The sequence below is a fragment of the Neophocaena asiaeorientalis genome, unplaced genomic scaffold (assembly GCF_003031525.2).
Source record: "Neophocaena asiaeorientalis asiaeorientalis breed wild unplaced genomic scaffold, Neophocaena_asiaeorientalis_V1.1 scaffold204, whole genome shotgun sequence".
NCBI classification, from domain to species: Eukaryota; Metazoa; Chordata; class Mammalia; order Artiodactyla; family Phocoenidae; genus Neophocaena; species Neophocaena asiaeorientalis.
In genome coordinates this window covers 5,789,579-5,811,053 of record NW_020173922.1, presented here as the reverse complement: position 1 = coordinate 5,811,053, position 21,475 = coordinate 5,789,579, and the positions used below count along the sequence as shown (strand labels likewise).

Below are 21,475 nucleotides of genomic sequence, written 5' to 3'. Positions count from 1 at the left end.
CTGTCCCAAGCAACACTCAAACAAAAGAAGAATGAAGTGTATTATTTTCCTAAGACATACGCAGAAGTTGTTTCTCATGATGAAGTTTGCAGGGGCCAGACTGTACTGCTCCAGTGGCTCATTAGATGGATCAATGATAACCAAAGGGACTGTAATGAGTCTCCATTTCCTGACCCTGCATTAGCTGCTTCTCTGCATCTGTGGGATTTGAAGGAAACTGCAGCCTAAGAGAACAGTTCCTGCCCCTCCTCTCTCCTCACTACACTCTCCTCTCCAAAATGTATGCCCAGGAGCACATGTCTGAGTGCACAAGGGATTCGATTTTCAGGAGGCACATGATCTGTTGTGGGTCTCTGACATAGAAGAAATTCTTTTACTATGTATCACGGCTCCAACCCTGACTGTATCCTGCCCAGGGCTACCGAACCTGGAAGAATGGGTGTAGGAAAAATGAGAGAGGTGCAAGGAATACAGGGTGGAGGGAAAGAAATATCTCAGAATCTATTTATTCAACAGAAACTTTTGAGTTCAGGAAAAGCAGGAATTCTTCATTCTAGTTTTTTTATTTACATGACCATTAAAAATAGAGGTGCAAACCTGCCAAGACTGAATCAGGAAGAAATAGAAAATATGAACAGACCAATCACAAGCACTGAAATTGAAACTGTGATTAAAAACCTTCCAACAAACAAAAGCCCAGGACCACATGGCTTCACAGGTGAATTCTATCAAACGTTTAGAGAAGAGCTAACACCTATCCTTCTCAAACTCTTCCAAAATATAGCAGAGGGAGGAACACTCCCAAATTCCTTCTACGAAGCCACCATCACCTTGATACCAATAAAAAAAAAAAAAAAAAATAGAGGTGCAGAGTGTTCTCCTAAGAAGGAGTTGAAGAAAGTCTTGGATGGAGCCAGCAGAGACTTAAACTTCCTGGCTTCTCCTGGGTAGAGAATTCTAATTCCCCTTCTCACACCACCTCCCTCCCTCCCTCCAGGCCAGGTCAGAACACACAAGATAAGCTACATAGAGAACTCCAACAGACATGATGAGCTCCACGCCCCCGGAAAGTAAAAGTGTATCTTACACAAGGACTTACTTTCCTCGGCTACTAGACACAACTAAGGCAAGCTGGCACTCCTGGGCTGTGAGATGCAAGGTGAGAGTGGAGGATACTGACGGGAGGGAGCTGCTCCACCCACATAGATGGCAGATCTTATTTTTTTTTTTCCTGATAAAGATATGCACACATCTCCCAGGACTATCGTTGCCATGACAACAGCAGAAGTTGAGGGTGAGCAGGTTAGTGGAACAGCATGCTTTCTAAATTCTCAAACAAGGCCTGAGGCTGCAGTCACTCATGATGTGGAAAAATTCATGTTGACGGTACTCCTATATGGATTCCCCCAAATTTAAGGATCATGGCTTATTTCTGGGGGAGAATCAGAGATGGAGTCTCCATGGAGCCCCTCCATGGGGAGGTGATTTAGTCAGGGAGGTAGGAATCCCTAAGACAAATAAGAGCATGAATCTCCCTATAAAACTAGGGCACATAAACTGTCCGTTTTCCACAGAGTAAAGAGATGCAGCAAACCAGGGCAAAAACAATCCCCCGAGGACACAAAAAGGCGCTTTTAAGAAAATCTGCTCTATAATAAAGCCTTCCCACAGAGACTACTCAGAACAACTCAGACCTAAATTCTGAAGCTGAAGGATAGACTCATACCTTGAAAAATCATAAAATTAACTACCATTTACTAAACAGTGTTCTCCAGGCTGTGTGTATTATCTCATTTAATTCTTGCCAACAACGCTGTAAGGTAGACACTACTACTATCTCCATTTTACAGAGAAAGAAACTGGGACTCAGAAAAGTTATGTAATGGCCCCAGGAACATACAATTGCTGGGCTTCCTGTAAGAATCATAAACAGATGGCTTCCCTGCATGGTTTCTGAGCCTCCAAAGGTATCAGACAATCTCAGAAATATTTACTCTCAACTCTATAACCTTAGGGTTCATCAGGATCACTTGGAGGCCTCCTTAAAGCACAGGTGGCCCGGCCCCAGCCCGAGAATTGCAGATTTGATACGTATTGTCAGTGTGGCTCTGGGAACCATTCCTTGAGAACCCCTGTGCAGTCACTCTAAACTAAGCTTCTCTATACAGATGAACCTGTTTACAAGCCAGAAACAGAGACACAGACGTAGAAAACAAGGGGGGAAATCGGGGGTGGGCTGAATTGGGAGATTGGGACTGACATATATACACTAACTAATATGTATAAAATGGATAACTAATGAGAACCTGCTGTATGGCACAGGGAACTCTACTTCACTGTACAGTAGAAACGAACACAACATTGTAAAACAACTATACCCCCATAAAAAAAAAGAGACAGAGATAATGCAGGCAACAACACAGAAGAATGAAAGCCCCCCCCAAAAAATAAAAAATAAAATAAAAAAATAAACTAAGCTTCTCTAAGGAAACCTCATGGCCTTAGTTGCCTCACCTACCTAATTAACCTTTCACACTTCAGCTCCAGATCCTCTGGGGTGTTCCTTGAAAAGCTATAATGTTATCTTTGGCAGTGTTGTGCATTTCGGAATTCCTCCACTGATGAATTCTTTGGCTGAGCTCTGAGCTCTTTTGAATTCTGAGCTCTTCTGAAAATAGCGAATATCTCTCACTCTAAAATTAATTTACTGCTGCCTTAGGTAAGTCCTGAGATCCCACGAAGTGTAGAAAGAGGAGCCTGGAAGGACCAGTCAAGATAGCAAAGCAGCCAGGCGCCCTGAAGCCAGACTAGCTCTCTTGAAGGCAGGGACAGTCTTTCTATAATCTCTTGGGATTCTCTCTAGGAACTGTCACAAGAGGGCACTCATTAAACCCTGTTCAGAGCTTGCACACTGAGAACGTTAAAAGAGTTGTAAGCACGAATGCCTGGCCCTTTAATGCCCTCAGCCCCCCAACACACTCCTCCATCTGAAGGATGACTGTGTGCTGTGCACTCCCTGCTCAGCTCCTTTTCTTTCCCTGTTCAGTCGCACTGAGCTGCCAAGGAAATAAGAAGCCTGTGGTCCAGGTCTGCTCACACAGAGGCAAGGCTGGAGAAAGTGGCCAACAATTGGGATTAACAGATTTAATGCCCGACTTGTTTATCCTGCAGGAAACATCACCTGGTGATGTCCCCATTGATCCCTTCAGAGCGTGGCATCTTAGCCTAGGCTTCTGTGGACTGTGAAAATGAATGAACAGTGTGGGGACAAAGCCAAAGAATTCATCAGTAGGGAAAAACAACTACAAAGAACACATGTGAGGGGGGATCGGTCACAGCAGGCCTCTCTATTTCCATGGCTGCCACTGTTGCAGGTGTTGGTGTCAGAAGGTGCTGGTTCCTGAGAAGGTCTCAGACACAAGTGAAAGGAGACTCAGGCGCCACTAGGAAGCCTTTTGGAAGCAACTGCACTTTCGTCATGAAACACTAAGGGCAACAGAATCAGTGAAAGGCAGGCCCTACTTGGGAATGAAAGCAATCAAGTTTTTTTCCTTTTTCTCAGGCAGAACTGATAAATTCTCCTCATGCCATCTCCAGGAGGGTGGCTGGGGGTGACGGGACTGTACAGACGTCAGGATGACCCAGACAACCTTAGAGGGTCTGTATCTGGGTTCAGAAATGAGAACTACTGAATTCTCGCTAAGATGCTACCAGCGAAGGCCACCACACAGACTGCATGAAACGAAAGTATCCCAGGAAAAAAAGGAATAAAAAGATTAGACATTTGGGACTTCCCTGGTGGTCCGGTGGTTAAGAATCCACCTTCCAATGCAGGGGATGCAGGTTTGATCCCTGGATGGGGAACTAAGATCCCACATGCTGCAGGGCAACTGAGCCCGCACAGCATAACTACTGAGCCCGCACACCACAACTATCGAGCCCATGCACTCTAGAGCCCATGAGCCACAACTAGAGAGCCCGCAAGCTGCAACTACTGAGCCTGCATGCTCTGGAGCCCATGTGCCACAACTAGAGAGCCCGCGTGCTGCAACTACTGAGCCCACGTGCTCTGGAGCCTGAGTGCCACAACTAGAGAGAAGCTTGTGTGACACGATGAAGAGCCCGCACAACGCAACGAAAAATTCCACATGCCACAACTAAGACCTGACGCAGCCAAATAAATAATTAAAAAAAAAAGATTAGACATTTATTAATACTATATGTCAAGCACTATATTCAGCTCTTTCTTCTTTAGTTATCATGGCAACCAGATAAGATAGGTGTTATAATTATACCCAATTTACAGATGGGGTAATTAAGAAAACATGAATTTAAGCAATTTGCTTATGCTCACCCAGCAAGTAAGTCTGAAGTTGGAATTCAATTCAGATCTGGTTCTAAACCATAATCTTCATCTTTATGCCATATTCCCTCCAAACATTGCAGAACATATTTTGAGTTCTAAAACTCTAAAGTACCAAAAGGACAGAGCAGAACACAGAGGAACATCTCTCTAATGTCCTATCACTGGTGCAGAGATATGCTGAAAAGTATGGTTAGGTCACCCATAAAGTAACTGGAAGATATAAGCTCTGTCCAGCTCAGTCCATGAAAACTGTGACTCATGACTCAACAGCCAGGTATCGTACTGGAGAGAAGGGATTATACAAGAGGAGTTAGGACAGTTGGGAAGTGGAGCGATGGCAACTCCTTCCCTCTCTTCTGTCAGAAAGATGGGTTCCTCCCTCCTACACTGTTGGTGGGAATGTAAATGCAGCCACTACGGAAAACAGCATGGCGGTTCCTCAAAAAAACTATAAATACAGTCACCATATGATCCAGCAATCCCGCTCCTGGGCATATATCCAAACAAAACTACAATTTGAAAAGATACATGCACCCCTATGTTCACAGCAGCACTGTTTACAATAGCCAAGACATGGAAGCAACCTAAATGTCCATTGACAGATGAATGGATAAAGAAGATGTGGTAAATATATACAATGGAATATCACTCAGCTATAATAATGCCACTTGTAGCAACATGGATGAACCTAGGAATTACCATACTAAGTGAAGTAAGTCAGAAAGAGAAAGACAAATATCATATGATATCACTTACATGTGGAATCTAAAATGCAACACAAATGAACCCATCCACGAAACAGATATAGACTCATAGACAAAGAGAACAGACCTGTGGTTGCCAAGGGGGAGTGGGAGTGGGGGAGGGAAGGACTGGACGTTTGGGATTAGCAGATGCAAACTATTATATAGAGAATGGATACACAACAAGGTCCTACTGTGTAGCACAGGGAACTGTATTCAATGTCCTATGATAAACCAGAATGGAAAAGAATATAAAAAAGAATAGGTGTATATATGTATATATACACATACATATATCTGAATCACTTTGCCGTACAGTAAAAACTAACACAACATTGTAAATCAATTATACTTCAATAAAATAAATTTTTTTAAAAGATGTGTTCTTAACATTCTTTTGAATTTGAAGGAGAGTCCTGGGCCAGATGCAGATAAAAATAATCAGTAAACAGTTCCTATTTCCCACTGGCCTAGGAATATACACCAACCAGCATCACTGATGAAAGGGAGAATGTATTCAAAGTTAATTTTGGGCTCACCAGCCTGACCTACAAAGTCTCTATGAGAACAAGAAAAAACCCCTGAAATGGAGGCAGGGTAGGAGGGCATGATTTCATGGGGCTGCTTGGATTGAGTAGTTCTCACCTTTCAGAGGCCTCCCATCCTGCAGCACTTGGTAGTCTAAAACCACTTCCTCCTCCATCGCTTCTTCACACCATCACTGGCATTAGGGTTGTAGATTTGTCAATGAACTATTTTATGTTTTTCCCCTTGCCATCTGGCAATATTAGCTCTCTAATGAATTGCTTTAACTCGGGCATTTGTTTTTTTTAACAAATGTGACTTTTAGTTGAATTATACAATATTCATAAATAGCAAATGCTGGCTGATTAGAATCAACGAAAACCCTTAGGGCTGCCAGCGAAAATGGGCCCTTAGCTGCACATGTTACTTGCATAGCCTAATCACTTGAAAGGCACCAGCTTATTTTTGGAAAGAACTTTTTACACATACGCTTATGTAATCTGTTATGTATGTATATATGTATGCATTTGGATTTGGGTGGATTCTTGCAAGCCAGCCATGCTATGAATATAAGAGCTAGATACACTTGGATTTGGAACTAGACACACTTGGGTTTGAATCCTACCTCTGCCACTTACAAACTATGTGAACTTGGGTATGTTTCTTAATCTGTGTCTCTAGCTCCTCACATGTAAAACAGAGATAATAAATCCCTTGCAAGATTGTCTCAAGGAATAAATGAGATCACACAAGGCACAGTGTCTGGGTACCTTGTGGCTTAATTATTAGTAACTATTACCATCATCATCATGTTCTATTAATAGAGGATTATGGCAGACAACATTTGCAGTCTCTATAATCCTTCCTTTCTGATAACTGCCACAGGGATGGGCCTCCAAAGCCATATTTGTATTATATGACACTGCTTCAGTGATTGGGCAAGAATAAGGAAAATAAGGAAATATGAGTTTAGGCAACTTTTTTAGGCTCACCCAGCCATTGGGTTCTGGATTTAATCTGGCAGATTCTCTTTCTTGAAAGTTTGGATTAGGAATCAGTTCCCATTGGTCCTCTGAACTAAGAAACTGCAAGACTGGTCATGTTTGGCAACGTGCATGTCAAGGCAATAAAATTCAGTCTGCAGAATGATGTACATGTCAGGGAAGGAGGAGGCCTGACTGTGACTTGAAGTCAACCAGAGTGGTGCCCTGGTCCTGACAACTTTTCCACTTCCATGAGAAACTCCATTTCATCGATCTATCTGTTAATCTATCAGTCTCCCTTCTGCTTACTACTTTGAGTGGATTTCCATCACCTTTAACCAAAAGATCTTTGCTAACAGTGTCATCTCTGTGCATGAGGCCACCAGATCTTGCCTGTTGTAGTTCGGACAGCCTAAGCATTTGAAATGTACCCAGTTATTTCAGAAAATAACTTTACACACATACACACACACCCTTATGTTATCTGTTTTCAACTGCTGAAGTACATTAAGTGGAAAATCAAAATACTCCTGCATAATCATGTAAGCAAGGAAGTCACACATGTAAGAAAAAGAAGTAAGAATAAAAAGAGAGCCACTGACATTCCTGGTCTTACAAAAACAGGTCATCTCATGGCTTTCCAGAATCCAAGCAAGAAGGGAGAGACCCTGGGTCTTTACCTGGTGTCGCACTGGATACTGTTGGCCACTGCTGATCAGGCCCTCCTGGACCAGCTCGTAGAATGCCAGCCTCTTCCAGGTGCACAGAGCTGAGTAAACACATAGACCCAAATAATAGTTAGACCATAAATGCCTTTCCAGCTCTCCTTCCACCCTCAGAAAGTGCTCACATCTCTGGAGGCAGGGCTGCAGCTAACACTTTATACTCATGCTTGAACTGAAGCAATTACCACTGAGCAGTCACCTTGCATCAACTGTGAAAGCATTGCTGACTTACCGTCTGCTACACCATGCAGGCGATAAACATGTTTTATCTTTATAGCAATTTTGGTTTTCAGTAATGCTGTGTGGTGTTCATTAAATCTAACAGGAAGCCCATCAGAGGGCTAATGACATTTTGTCTTAATGCCAAAGCAGATGAGGAGAGCTTGTTCTCAAAAGCCCCAAGCCTCTTTTGCTAGATCTCTTATTTCTGGGTTCTCATAGGAAAGAGGAAAGCACGAACATTATTTGCTGGTAACTGTAGTATTATTCCAGTTTGGCCCAATTAATTCTTAACTTTATTTTCTGTTTTACTCTTTCTGTATCTTTTCCTCATGGATAACCCACCCTACATTTCCTGGGACTAGAGGAAGTTTATCACCAGCACTCATGGATCCCAGTTCAGAAGAGATTAATTCATCATGAAATATTGCAGAGTGAGACATGAACTGGGAGATCCTTAGAGGCAAGTAGAGATAGAACGTAAATTGTTCAAGGGCAGAGAGAACATCATATTCTTTATGTATGTGTAATGTTAGCAGATATGAGACCCTCAATATTTTCTGGATGAAGAAAGGAACAAATGGGACCCTAAGAGTAAATATCACCCAAGAAAACCCTCACCAAAATAAGAGGACTCTTTGAAATTAGGCATTGGTTCATCTCGGAAGTTAAGTTACTAAAGTAAAACTTAGAGTACTACTGCCTGAAGGGGTCATGTGACTCAACAGAGCAGGAGAACTTGAAATATTGTGGGGGAAGGTCATCTCTAAGTTCAATATTCTCATACTCTTTTTTTTTTTGGCCGTGGCAGGAGGCTTATGGGATCTTAGTTCCCGGACCAGGGATTGAACCCGCACCCTTGTCAGTGAAAGCACAGAGTCCTAACCACTGGACCGCCAGGGAATTCCCAATATCCTCTTACTCTTTGACTTCAAACAACATATCTAGTGGAAATTCACTCATTAAGCTCTGCCCTACTGCTGTTCTTCCCTTCATCTACACCCTAGAATCTTCTCTTTTTTCCAAATATTAATATCCTTCGGGTGTTGGTGGATTCTACCAGCAAATTGTATGGGTTCAATTAGATTCACTCTGAAGATGGAACTACCCTAGGAACCAGCTCAGCTCAAAGCAGAATTTTCAAAGGAACAGGCACATGATATCTGAGGCTAGAAAGGCCAAGAAGCCAAGCGTATGTGTGAAAAAGATGAGTGTTGCTTAAGTTCACAACTTTAACATGTGTTCCATGTACTACACTGTGAGGAATAAATAACATTTAGTTTTAATTTCATCTCTTATCCTACTTGAATCTCATAATATCTTAATTGAATCCTGAATAGAAACACATGTGGCTTCTTTTTTTTTCATTTGAAAATGGAATAAGGAACTGATATAGTTTAGTATTTTATTTTAATATAGTTTTAAAGGTGCCTCTTATAGCTTTGGCACTTTTCAAGTAAAGCACTAATTCAACTGGGACAAAAGAAGTTGGTATTGTAAACCATATCTTTTCCTATCATATAGTCTACCACAATAGCTCAGATGCAGGCAAAAGCATAAGCTGGTTTCTAACAAATAGAAAGAATCTTTCTGAAACCTAGTATTCTGGCATCTGCATAAGTGTTTCTGGCCTAAAGTTATGACCGGATTCCAATGTGATGTCTCACCAAGCCAACTACTGATCTTCAGTTTTCACTGATTCTTCTCGTTCAGAAAGAGCACCCATTATAATGATTTCTGCTCAATTTGTAGTGTAATGTTTGGGAATATGTTGATTTATTTTGATTTAATGTGTTTTTAACAGGCTAAAACTAATTTTTCATTAACTCAATACATACTCTGTAAGCGCTCTCTTTAGAAATTGATCAAGGTTTGGTGACGATCTACTCAAGAGTTGCCCAGATATTTTGAGGGGCTTAAGTCTGGAGTTTATTTCTTCTTTAAAACTAAGTTATTTTGGTGGTAGTGAACACTAGTTGCTTGGCTCTCTCCATTTGGTTTCCCAAAGACACTCACAAACAATGAATCTTTTATTTGGCCCGGTGGCATGAATACTAGATCAGGTCTGGGAATAATGGTAGTTAATCAATTACTGTCAAAGAGACAAAATAGAGAAGGCAAAATTATATTTAATCTGAGTTTTAAAGTAATGTTATTGCTCTAGGTTAATTTAAAAGTAAGCTAGATTTGGTCTCCAGATATTCAATAAAAGCCCTTCACATGGCTCATCCTCTGAAGAGAGCTCTTGCCACTGAGGGCAGGCAATAAGATAGCAACAAGATGGAAAAGATAAGGAGACTCTAATAGGGGTGAACATGAACAACAATTATTGTGGTTAACAGGATATAACAGTCAATGTGTGACGGAAAACCAAGGTAGACAACAAGTGCATATATATTACACAATGTACTCAAGTCTGAAAGCATCAGTATGCATTATAATTTTAAGGGAAGGACAGAAAGTACAGATGGGGAAGGGATGAAAGAAGTTGAAGCTACTTCCTTATAGAAATTTTAATGAGAGAAAGTAAACAGTCGCCTGTATCTGTGATTTTACAGGAGATTCTTATTTGCCGGCACTTGATAAGCGTTTGGCACTGACCACTTCCAATGTTTCAAGGAATAGACACGGAGACATATAAACAAATGCATTCCCCTGGCAAAGTATCTAAGCTTCTCAGTTTTGACAGCTGCTTCCGGCCTATGAAGACAGTTTATCTGAGTCAAACAGTTGCAGTAACTTCTGAGTGAAATGAGGAGGGAAAGCCATACCTGTGCATTCCTGCTCTCAGGGAGGCAGAGTAACGCCAGTCAGGGTTGGGTTGTCGGGGCTGCAAAATCACAAAGGGAGTTTTTGTTAATATGGCAAAAACGATGATCTCCTAGCGACGATGTTCACCGATGAGTTGTTTCTTAAATATTTCCATGTAGCTATTAAAAGTATGGAAGAAGCCATTTCATATGCATCTCTAAGATGATGTTCACATATATATAGCACTTCAGGAGAAAATTAAATTAGCTCATCAGGGTCCTTGCACAGATTAAATACCATGGAAAACTGGGTTTAATGATGCTGTGAGGACCGGCTTTGGCTTTGCCTTGCTCAAAACAGGTCTACGTATTAAGATACACACTACTATATATGAAGTAGATAAACAAGGGCTTACTATATAGCACAAAGGAACTCTATTCAATATCTTGTAATCTGAAAAAGAATATATATAACTGAATCTCTGTACCCCTGAAACCAACACAATATTGTAAATCAACTATACTTCAATTAAAAAACAAAACAAAACAGGTCTATGTTCCTAAAGCAGCACTAGTGGAAGGACAGTCTATTCTGAAACAGGAAAAGCTTTCATTGTTTTTGCCCTCAAATGCCCCTCTAAGGGAACATCCCCAATTTGGTATTCTAGCTATAACAGGGAACACAGCTACACAAATTCTGCTGTTCTGGCTGGACTGCAGAGCACTGCAATCTGCTGCTGACTTTGCAGACTGCAGCATGTTTGACTCTGGGCGGATGTGCCCAGTCATAATGCCAGCAACTGATAACAACCTCTTCTGCTGATTGAAGAGGAATACAAGGGAGAGGAAAACAAACCACCGCGGGGTTTGACCTTGTTGTGCTGCATAATCCTTTTCATAAAATTGTACTTGTTTCCTGCTCCTCTGAGGGCTTTGCCTTCTTATTCAATTACTGTTTGCTAAGCTCTGTTTAACAGGCAGCAGCTGAAACCTAAGAAGAACCTGACTTGCACCACCTATGTGTTGGAAAGATGCATTGCCCTGTGTCTTCAAACTCAATTCAAAGTGGAGGGGACACCGAGGGAAATGTGGGCACCTAGAGACTGTTCTGGAAGTTATGTGCAGAGTAGAAGCTACTCAGGAATCACTGGGGACAAAATCAATCACCATCACTATCTTGTTATCAATTAGCAAAAATGTTATCATGAAAAACCCACGACAGATGTTCCTCTCGATGTGTTTTCATGGGCAGAGATTAAAGTGGTCCTGCCACTGAATATTGAGGCCTCTTTGAATGGAAAGATGAAGAGATGGAGGTTGTATTCTGCATTTTCCTCTGGACTATAACTATCATATTTGGTAGACACAAGGCCACAGTAATGCCAATTACTGTAATGCCAATTGACATTTCAAAATGTCAATAAGTTTGATCCTGTCATTCTTATAGTTCATTCAAGGGATGCACAGTATTTCATAAACATACTTCTTCACAGGATCCAGAGAAGAAGTGATCAGCATCTCAACTTCCAGACAGACTTTGGGATGGTTAGATGATATTCAACAATTCAGCCGAGTCAAGGCCCAGAAAAAGCTACAACTCTAGGATACTTTACCTCAAATGTCCCCATACACTAACTGCTCTCTCCGGTCCCTTCCATTCTGTTGGCAAGATATGAACATACAAGCTGCTTCATCCTTGGTTCTCAAATTGACAAAATGCTATTGATGTTCCTCATAAAGTACCATAAAACTATCTACAGATGAAATGAAGGGGCTCCCATTTTCTGTCAGGGGTAGTAGAGGGAGCAAAAGAGAAAGTATTTGCAAACCATTTGGTAAACCTGAAAATATGACTGAAATACTTTTTATTAATCATATCATCACCAGCTTTCCCCTGACCATCAGCAGCATTGGTGTCAGCTTGTTAGCTGTAAGAACCCTCCTTCAAGAAAGACTCTGACGTCTGTTGAGCAAATGCTGCCAATTTTTCTATGACTGGGTAACATCCATGATGAAAATTGCTGCAACTTGATCTGGTGAATGAAATCACCAACTCTATTTTGCAGAAAGGCACAGTTCTAGCAGGACTGACCAGGAAACTCAGTCCATTACATAATCTCACTTCCTCAACGCCATGTAATTTGTCATGCTGCTATTTTCTATAATAGTCCCTCAGCAACAAGATGCTTCTGAGATTTATTTGCCAAAATCATCGTTATGAGACATCTTATGGCAGTGTGATCAGGCAGGGAAAAGGTAAGGAAGAAAGTAATTAATATGTTTTATGTAGCCACACAATACTAGGCAATGGAATAAGCACTTTATACATATTACTGCATTTATCCTAACACCTTTGTTAGACCATAAACTTTATGAAAGGGATTATATCTTTGTTTATAAAACATACTGATATTCTCAAATATTCATAATACATAGCTATAGCTTCAGAAGCTAGCAGGGTTCAGGTATTTGATAGGTTTTTTAAAGGCTTTTGAATAAATTAACTACCATGCAAGGGTAATACTATCGTACTTAAATTACAAAAATTAGAAATCTGGAACTTTAGAGAGATTAGATTACCTGCCTGATAGGTAGGTTTGGCTGAGAGTCATGTTTAGGTACCCTTAACACGAAAGTCTGTGTTTTAAATAAATTTGCATGGAATGACAGATATATATTTTTCTCTTTTTTACTTCTGACTTTCCCAGATTGATTTATTTTAAAGTGATACAAAATTAAATGTAATAAAATGTACATGGGTTTCATGTGAACTTGGAAAAACTGATTAAACTTGGAAAAATTGAAGCTGACAGTTTGACTGCTGATATACCTAATATAATGAGACATATGTTTAGTTCTCTAGTACTTGGATGGTACATCCCTGGGCTTTGCTTAATTTCTATTGGTGAAAAGCCCAGTATGTTCTGTTGTTTCAAAGCATAGTCCTTCAGTAGAATAAGTCATGAAATTCCAGATGTGGAAAAACTGAATTAGGTAGTCCACGTGGGTGATGTAGTATTATTGAAGAACAAGAATCCATTTGTTTCTATCAAAATTATAGCTAAGACTTGATTTATTCTGTAACGGTATTATTTACACTATGGAATATTTGAGCTACAAAAGGGTGAATCACCTCTTCCAAGACAGATTTGAAATAAAATAGGTTTAAAATACCCTGTGTCATTCATAAAATCATAGGACTACTCAGTGAAGTAATATGCTATCTTCTTATCATGGAAATCCATGAAGCTATCAATAAATGATCCTCTGAGAAACAAGACTACATGTGGCATCTCCTTTTCCTTCCTAGTAGGAATCTATTAAAGATGTATCCACTGCAAATTTTTCAGTGATATTTTGTGAACACTGATATAAATTATGATAGGCAAAATCCTAAAATGGCCTTCAAGATCCCTACACCCTACTGTAAATGCCCTGTATAATCTCCAAGACTGAATATGATGGGTCTTACTCCATGATTAAGTTATATTATACGGCACAGCTGGCTTTGAAAAAGGGAGATTATCTGGGTGGGAATGACCTAATTATATGAGTCTTTTAAATCTGGGTCTAGAGATCAGAGACAGAAATCAGAGAGATCTGAAGCATGAGAGGAATTCCATGTGAGAAAATATTCTCCACTGTTAAAATACTGGCAAGGACCTGAGAGCAACTTCTAGGAGCTGAGAGTGACCTCCAGCCAACAGTAAGTAAGAAAACGGGGAGCTCAGTCCTCATGGAACTGGATTCTGCCAACAGTTTGAATGAACTTGAAAGCAGATTCTTCCCCAGAGCCTCCAAGAGAGAACTCAGCCTGGCCAGCACGTTGATTTCAGCCTTGCGAAAAACTGAGCAGAGAACCCAGTCACAGTGTGCAGGTAATAAACGAGTGTTGTTTTTAACCACTAATTTGTGGTGATTTGTTACAAAGCAATAGAAAATGAACACATAAACTGTGGGTCATGAAGGCAAAAAGGAATCTAACATTTAAAATAATCATTGTTATGTTACATGTTAGTCTTCTAGTAAATCAAAATGAAAAGATGATAAATATGAGAAGTCTAGGTGAATACTTACTTCTAAAAACAGTCATTTATAATCCTAAATCCACAGAGCAGTAAAATAAAATTACCCATAACTTTAAAACATACCTGATGGGCTCTGGTACAACAGAAAATGCTAGGTTTGCTTAATTCTGGATGCACAGCCTGCTAGTGCAGCAGTTACTCTCTCCCCCACAGTTTTACTTCCCTGGAGCCCAGAGTTCTGACCCTGCAAGGCCAGAAAGCAACTGATGTTGCTTATGTGCCAAGGGACTAACATTTTCCTTCGATTTTTGCCATGTTGGAGATTTCTCTGCATTTGTCAAGTTCAAATCCTCGAAAGACAAAAACTTGTGTAATTTTTAGGCTAGCAGATTTAAAACACTGCTAAGGAATTCTCTTGACCTTTGATTTTTGAAATCATGCTTTTAGAGTACTCAAAATATTATCATATGAATAAGCCAAATTTATATTCATACTGTAATATGCCCAGGAACACGGAGCCAGGTGAAATTTACAAAACTCATATTCAAAGACACCTGTAAATCCCCATTCAATTCAGCTAAACCTCTGGGCTTGATGATGGTAATTTTTCATCAAACGTTTGCAAACAGACATCATCCTGACCTCTCATTGAGAGCAAAAATTGGTGGCCAACCAAGGCAAGTATCCAGAACCAACTCTGCTATTCTGTCAAGCAAACAGCATGCCAGTAGACAATTTGTAATATGCCAGGCTGTGTCCCTGCAGAGTGTTCTGAGTCAGACCAGATGCCCATGTGCAGGCTCAGTCCTGGGTCAGACCAAAGGGTAGGCCAATGACATTCAAGCTACAATAAATAGCTTTCTCCATCAGTCAGAATATGTGCAAGAAAAAGAGACAGAGAGGAGCTCAGCCATAATTCCATCTGGCTCAGCAGATCTATAGAGGAGGGTGAGGAAGGGGGTAATTTGAAGAAACGAACGTATTCTCAGACCAAATAAAATAAACCTTTTCTCAGAAGGACAGTCCTATAACCAATACAGAAATGGCAAAACAAAACAGCCCCACCCATTCAAAAGTGACCATCAGAGGATGGAAGTTCAGATACAATTTCTTTGCCTATTCTGACCACTGTGCAGTTTTTATCAATTCACCACGATGGCACTTTACACTAAGTGTAAGTTCTGATCCAGGACAGAGTCAGTCACCAGCTGGAAAAGTCAGTCCTGCAAGAAATAAATTAGGTGCCACTGAAAGAAGCGTTCACCCTTCGAAGTTACCACAAGTGGAATTAGAGTGAGTATGTACACACAGTGGCAAAAATAACTGAAGATTTGGTGACTACAACTTGCTTTAAAATAAGTGAAGTGAATGTAAACTTAACTCATTTCTGCTATACCCTTTTGTGATTTCCACATCTTGTGCTAACTGGTCCCACTGAGGCGCAGTTGGACAAATCTGCCCAGAGCACTCAAAGTGACTCAGCAGTCACAGGACCACAGATGCACAGAAACCACCTTAAGACTTGGTTCCTTTTCTTGGAGATTCTGAAGAGGGTGCCAACCACATTCAACACCAGGTTTTCAGAAGTCTCCAAAGAGAAATTCTGCCCCACTGCTAAACAGTTACTTCAAAAACCTCACTGCACAAGTGGCTCACGAAATAAACTCATTGGGGGTAAAATCTACCAAAAGATTAGCCTGATGTTAAATACTGATATTTAATAAGCAACAGGAGAGAAATTAGAGAGAGAACAAAGATAAAAGATCTGAACAGGTTTGGCCAATGGTAGAACAAATAAAAATATCCTACTTTGGTGGTAACGTTTTTACTCATTGATCCTCCCATTGGTGACCTACTTCTATGCAAAGAATTCCTCTTTTTCCAGAGCAGTTAATTGACACCACTAGGTGAATCAGTGGTAGCCTGAATGCCTGAGTATCCCATATCAAAAGGAATATAAACATTGGGATTTCTATCTACTCATACTGTTTCAAAAAGCACAGTCTTTGGAGTTAGACAGATATGACTTAAAATACCACTAGTAGAGTGACTGTGTGTGTTACTTAACCTCTCTGAGCTTGTTTCCTCGTGTGTTAGATGTTGATAAATATTTAACGTATGACTTACAGGTAATGAAACCATACATATATTGCAGTGCAGAATATTTTTGTATAGTAGGGTGGTCGGTGAGCGTAAATTCCCTTACTCATCCTTTCCAATCCCCATCTAATTTTAATGTAGGCATATGGAATCAATTGCACCCCAGGACTCTCCTGCCATCTGCAGTGAGTGGGTAGGGAAGAAAGAAAGCCTAACGTGAGAATTTAACAGGTTGATCTAGCAGTGATGACTTTCAGAGTTGAATGATTTTTGTCCCCATTTTGCCATGCTATGACAACGTGACTCACTCTCTACCTATAACTGCAATAATTCCAGGAGCTGTAGATCTTAGGGCTCTCTTCACTGGATTTCCAAAAAGTGTCTGGCAAAAATTTGCCTTTATTAAAATCATGTACTCTCCTGGCAAAATCCCACAAAAGCAAGCCCTTTTCTGACATAATTTTCTCCCTAAATTAAAGGTTTGTGAACCAAAGCACATATTAACACATAGGTCAGTATAAGACAGAAATAGTTCACGTATCAAATTGTCCCAAGCTTTGAGTCAGGAGACAGAGGGTGAGAGTGTCACTCGCATGCGCTTCCGGCTCACAGCTGGTTGCAAAGCTTGCCTGGCCTGCTCTCTGTGCCTCTTTACCACCTGCAGCCCACCCCAGGCCCAAAAGGACTTAACAGTAATTTGTTCAGCAAATGTCTACAGCATCCTTATTTAAAATTAAGCCTTTCTACATGCTGCCAAAAGCTATGATCTAAAGAATTTTGGAGGCTCTTTGATTTCCCCTCCCCCACCCCATTCTTCTTAATCTGCAATCTGCCTCCCGTGGCTGCTCAGCATTGACTAACATCAGGCTCTTCTACCTACAATGTACATGGAAATTCTCTCAATCCATCTCTGTTCTTTTCTGTGCTTATGCATTCATTTCCTGAAGATGAGCATGAATTTAGAATGTGAAACTATGGACGTTAATAAAAAGACAACAATATGTCAGTGAAAACACATCACAAAAATACAGGAGGGACAAATATTATTAACTCATTTTGTAGGACCTCTGAAAGTCCTAGCTACAAAGTAGTTGTCTGGGAAGAAACAACTCATCACTTTTTACGGGACAAAATTTTGGCTTCTGAAATCCAAGTTTAAAGTATCACAAAGCAGGGTTCTATTATTTCAAGCATGCATATGCAGACAAACACACTACACAAACACATGCACTGTGTCCAACAATTTATATACATCCTTCATATACTGAGCAAACTGGCCTTACACCTACTTAAAACCAGTGTATCTACTAACACCTGTCTCTCTGTCTCTCATGTACGGTAAGCCATCCACTTTCCAAGGCTTTTGTAGCTAGATCCAGAAATTAAATGTGTGCTTTGGAGCATGTTGAAGTACCATTTAAAGTACTGTCATTTAACTTAAGGACATGAAGGGCTTGAAGAGGCTGCTTCACATCTCATCAAAACCTTAGGAATTCTCAAGAGGAAATCAGAAGATTACATTTATGCTAAATGCAGGGAAATCCTCTCACAAGGAGTTCACACAAGGCCAAAAAAGATAACTAGTGGCAGAATTCTTTCTCCCCAACCCCAGCTTGTCCTGGTCTTCACCATATCCCCCATATCCCTAATCCACTCATTCTACCATCTCCCTGGCCCAAGCAGACAAATTGGTTCTTGGATGCCATCATTCATCTCCTCCGACAGCCCCAACAGAATAGTTACCACAGCAAACAGCCAAATCAAACTTTGTCTTCAGGGTGAGGTCCACATTCTATGGCTTTATCACCTCTGACATGAATTTCTAGCAGATCTCATCACATTAGTTCAATGCAATTACCAGAAATATTAACTGGATATATTTCATTGTAGATAGTCCATGGTATAAACAGGGACAGCATACAGAGGTGACCACCACAGCCCCGAGAGGTTTCAGAGCTTTTGAAAAACAACACTCCTGTAGGATTTCAAAAGGGAACCTTCCCTGTAGATGATACAGCACAGGCCATTTCTCCTTGAATCTCATAATGTTACCCTCTATAGCATCATCTTATTCTCAGGCCTATTCTATTTCTCTACAGAGCTGTGCTTTAACACCACATAATTAAGACAAATCCTCATTTCTCAAACAATTTTATGGTCAAGGTTTCACATATCTGAAAAGAAAATGGAAAGTAAAACAACTCTCTAGTCCTATTTTTCTAGAGAGGAAACATAGCAGATTATAATCCAATCACAGGTAATACACACACACACACACACACACACACACACACACACACACACACACATACTCAGTTTACCAGATAACCCTTGTCATTGTTAATAACTCGAGAAAGCCAACTACATGATACTGGGAGGGGGCCGGGGGGAATGTGAAAAATGCATGACTTTGTGGAAGACCCCTTGACTACTATCTCACCTCATTTTGAGAAACAGCTTCGTTTTTTAGAATAATCAGGTTCCCAGCACTCTGCCCACTTTGGCCTGTGAGGTGCCTGCTGTCACCTGCTGCTGCTTGGGCTCCCCCAGGTCCCAGTCCTGTCTGCGCCCCTGTGTTGTAAAACATGAAAGTGTCACTCCCTGAGCCTGCTGTCAGACAGGCCTTGTAGCAGTAGGTCTTGGTGAGGGAGCCGTTCCCTCGCACTTCAATGAAGTGAGGCTGCACTTTGAGGCCGTGTGGTATCCTGGCATCAATATTGTTGTTGGCCTGTTTGTAGAGTTCTGCAGGGCACCTCTCCCTCACTCCACAGAAGCCTCCACAGCACGCAGTGCCATAAGCAGTGTAGCGGTAGCACTTGATGATGCTCAAAACAATGATTGTCAAAAGAAATATAAAAGACACTGTGCTTAATGCTATTATTAGATAAAGTGTAATTTCAGAGTATGTCCGAGGACTTCTCACATGTCTCTGAGTGTCAGGGAGGATTTTGGAAACCCTATCCACTACAGCTACTGTAATGGCCACAGAGGCTGACAGCGATGGTTCTCCATTGTCTCGGACCACCACGGTCAGGTTGAAAGTGGTTCCACTCTCATCTCCCATCTTCCTGGTAGTCCTAATTTCTCCCGTATGTAGCTCTACTTTAAAGAGGTCCAGGTCAGAAATCTGGGCCAGATGGTAAAAGAGCCAAGCATTCTGCCCAGAGTCTGAGTCCATGGCTATGACTTTAGTGACCAGGTAGCCAGCAGGGGCAGTTCGAGGCACCATTTCAATGGCTGCTGACGAATTGGTTGAGGTAGGGTATAGGATGTGAGGGGCATGGTCATTCACGTCCACTACATACACGTTGGTGGTCACAGTGCTGCTCAGTGGTGGGCTCCCCTTGTCCCGGGCCTCCACAGTCACAAAGAACTCCCGAAATTTCTCATAATCAAAGGAGTTGACAGCATAAAGGCTGCCACTGGCACTGTTAATGGAGACATAGGAGGTGACTGGCAGCCCTTGAATCTCCCTCTCCATGAGGGAGTAGGTCACCTCCGAATTCTCCTTTTCATCTGGGTCTGTGGCTTGCACAGTGCAGAGCAACACCCCTGGCAAATTGTTTTCCTCGATGTAAATGGAGTAGGAGTCCTTCAGGAAGCTGGGTGGATTGTCATTGATGTCAGAGATCTCAACCTGCAGTGTCCGCTGGGATGTGAGCTGTGGTACTCCCCCATCAGTGGCTGTCACTGTGATGTTGTAGGCAGCCACTTGCTCCCTGTCCAGGGGGCCACTCACCACCAGTGTGTAGGAGTTTCCAAAGCCATTCAGTCGGAAAGGCAGTGTGGCCTCCAGGCCCAGGCTCACTTTCCGGTTGGGACCTGAATCTTGGTCATTGACACTGAGAAGGGCCACAACGGTGTTGGGCGCAGCATCTTCAGGCACTGGGCTGTACAGGTCCGTGAGCACCACCTCTGGTGCGTTATCATTCACATCCACGATGTCCACCAGCACCTTGCAGTGACCCACCATGGGCACTGGACCCCGGTCTGTTGCCTGCACATAGATCTGGTAGGAAGAGGCCTCCTCATAATCCAGCTCTCCACTTACCCGCACTTCCCCCGTGCTGGCATCGATGCTGAAGAGCTGCCTCTCCCGGTCCGACGTGTAGCTGCTCAAGGAGTACGTGAGTTCGCCATTGGAGCCCTCATCCGGGTCTGAGGCATTCAGCTTCACCACCAATGTGCCTGGGGGAGCGTCCTCCCGAAGCTGGACGCGGTAGGTGGACTGGTCGAAGGCGGGAGAATTGTCGTTAGTGTCCAGGACAAGCACAGAGATCTGCGCGGTGCCTGAGCGGGCTGGGCTACCCCCGTCCACAGCTGTGAGAACCAGGTGGTGCAAGACTGCCTGCTCGCGGTCTAGGCCCTTACGCAGCACCAGCTCCAGCACCTTACTGTTCTCCTGCAGGGGTTTCAGGTCCAGCTCGAAGTGCTCGCTGGGGCTGAGCTCGTAGGTCTGCACCGAGTTGGTGCCCACGTCGGGGTCCTGCGCGCTCTCTATGTGAAAGCGCGCTCCAGGTGCCACCGATTCGCTTACCTGAAGCTGGTAGTCGGGCCGCGGGAAGCGCGGCGAGTTGTCGTTTATGTCCAGTACCTCCACCTCCACGGCACTCACCGCCACGGGGCTGTGCGCCAGCACTTCCAGGCTGAGCAGGCAGCGAGGCCGCTGCTCACACAGCGCCTCCCGGTCAATGCGCTCGTTGACGAAGAGAGCTCCACTGGTCAGGTCCAGCTCCAGGTAGCGCGGGCTGGGCGCACCCAGGTGGTTGATACGCAGGCAGCCCGGCCCCAAGCGCCGCAGCTCCAGCCCCAGTGCGCGAGCCACGTTGCCCACAAGCGCGCCAGGTGTCTGCTCCTCCGGCACCGAGTATCGCAGCTGGGAGGCCGCTGGGCCCGGCAGCAGCAGTAGCAGCAGGGAAAGCAGCAGCAGCCAGAACATGGGCGTCCGGAGCCGGGGATGCTCTGTCGCCCCAGGTATGGTGCCTGCCAGCTCCATAGCCGCCGGCCGCGGCGGAGGCAGCCGGGCAGGGCCGGAG

The 21,475-nt window shown here is 42.6% G+C and overlaps 1 protein-coding gene across 4 annotated transcripts in view; it reads right to left on the bottom strand.

Moving 5' to 3' along the window:
* The window catches only part of LOC112404344 (protocadherin alpha-C2), a 102,582-nt gene that overhangs the window by 25,205 nt on the left and 55,902 nt on the right, over window positions 1-21,475 (bottom strand). The window contains exons 3-5 of one of the 4 annotated variants that reach the window (XM_024752238.1): window positions 19,747-19,762; window positions 10,333-10,391; window positions 7,298-7,386 (exon numbers count right to left, since the gene is read on the bottom strand). In XM_024752238.1, the coding sequence (XP_024608006.1) occupies window positions 7,298-7,386; window positions 10,333-10,391; window positions 19,747-19,762 (164 nt within the window). Of the gene's footprint in view, window positions 1-7,297; window positions 7,387-10,332; window positions 10,392-18,879; window positions 21,462-21,475 lie in introns of those variants that run through there. The other 3 variants (XM_024752236.1, XM_024752239.1, XM_024752237.1) reach the window with 3 other exon arrangements.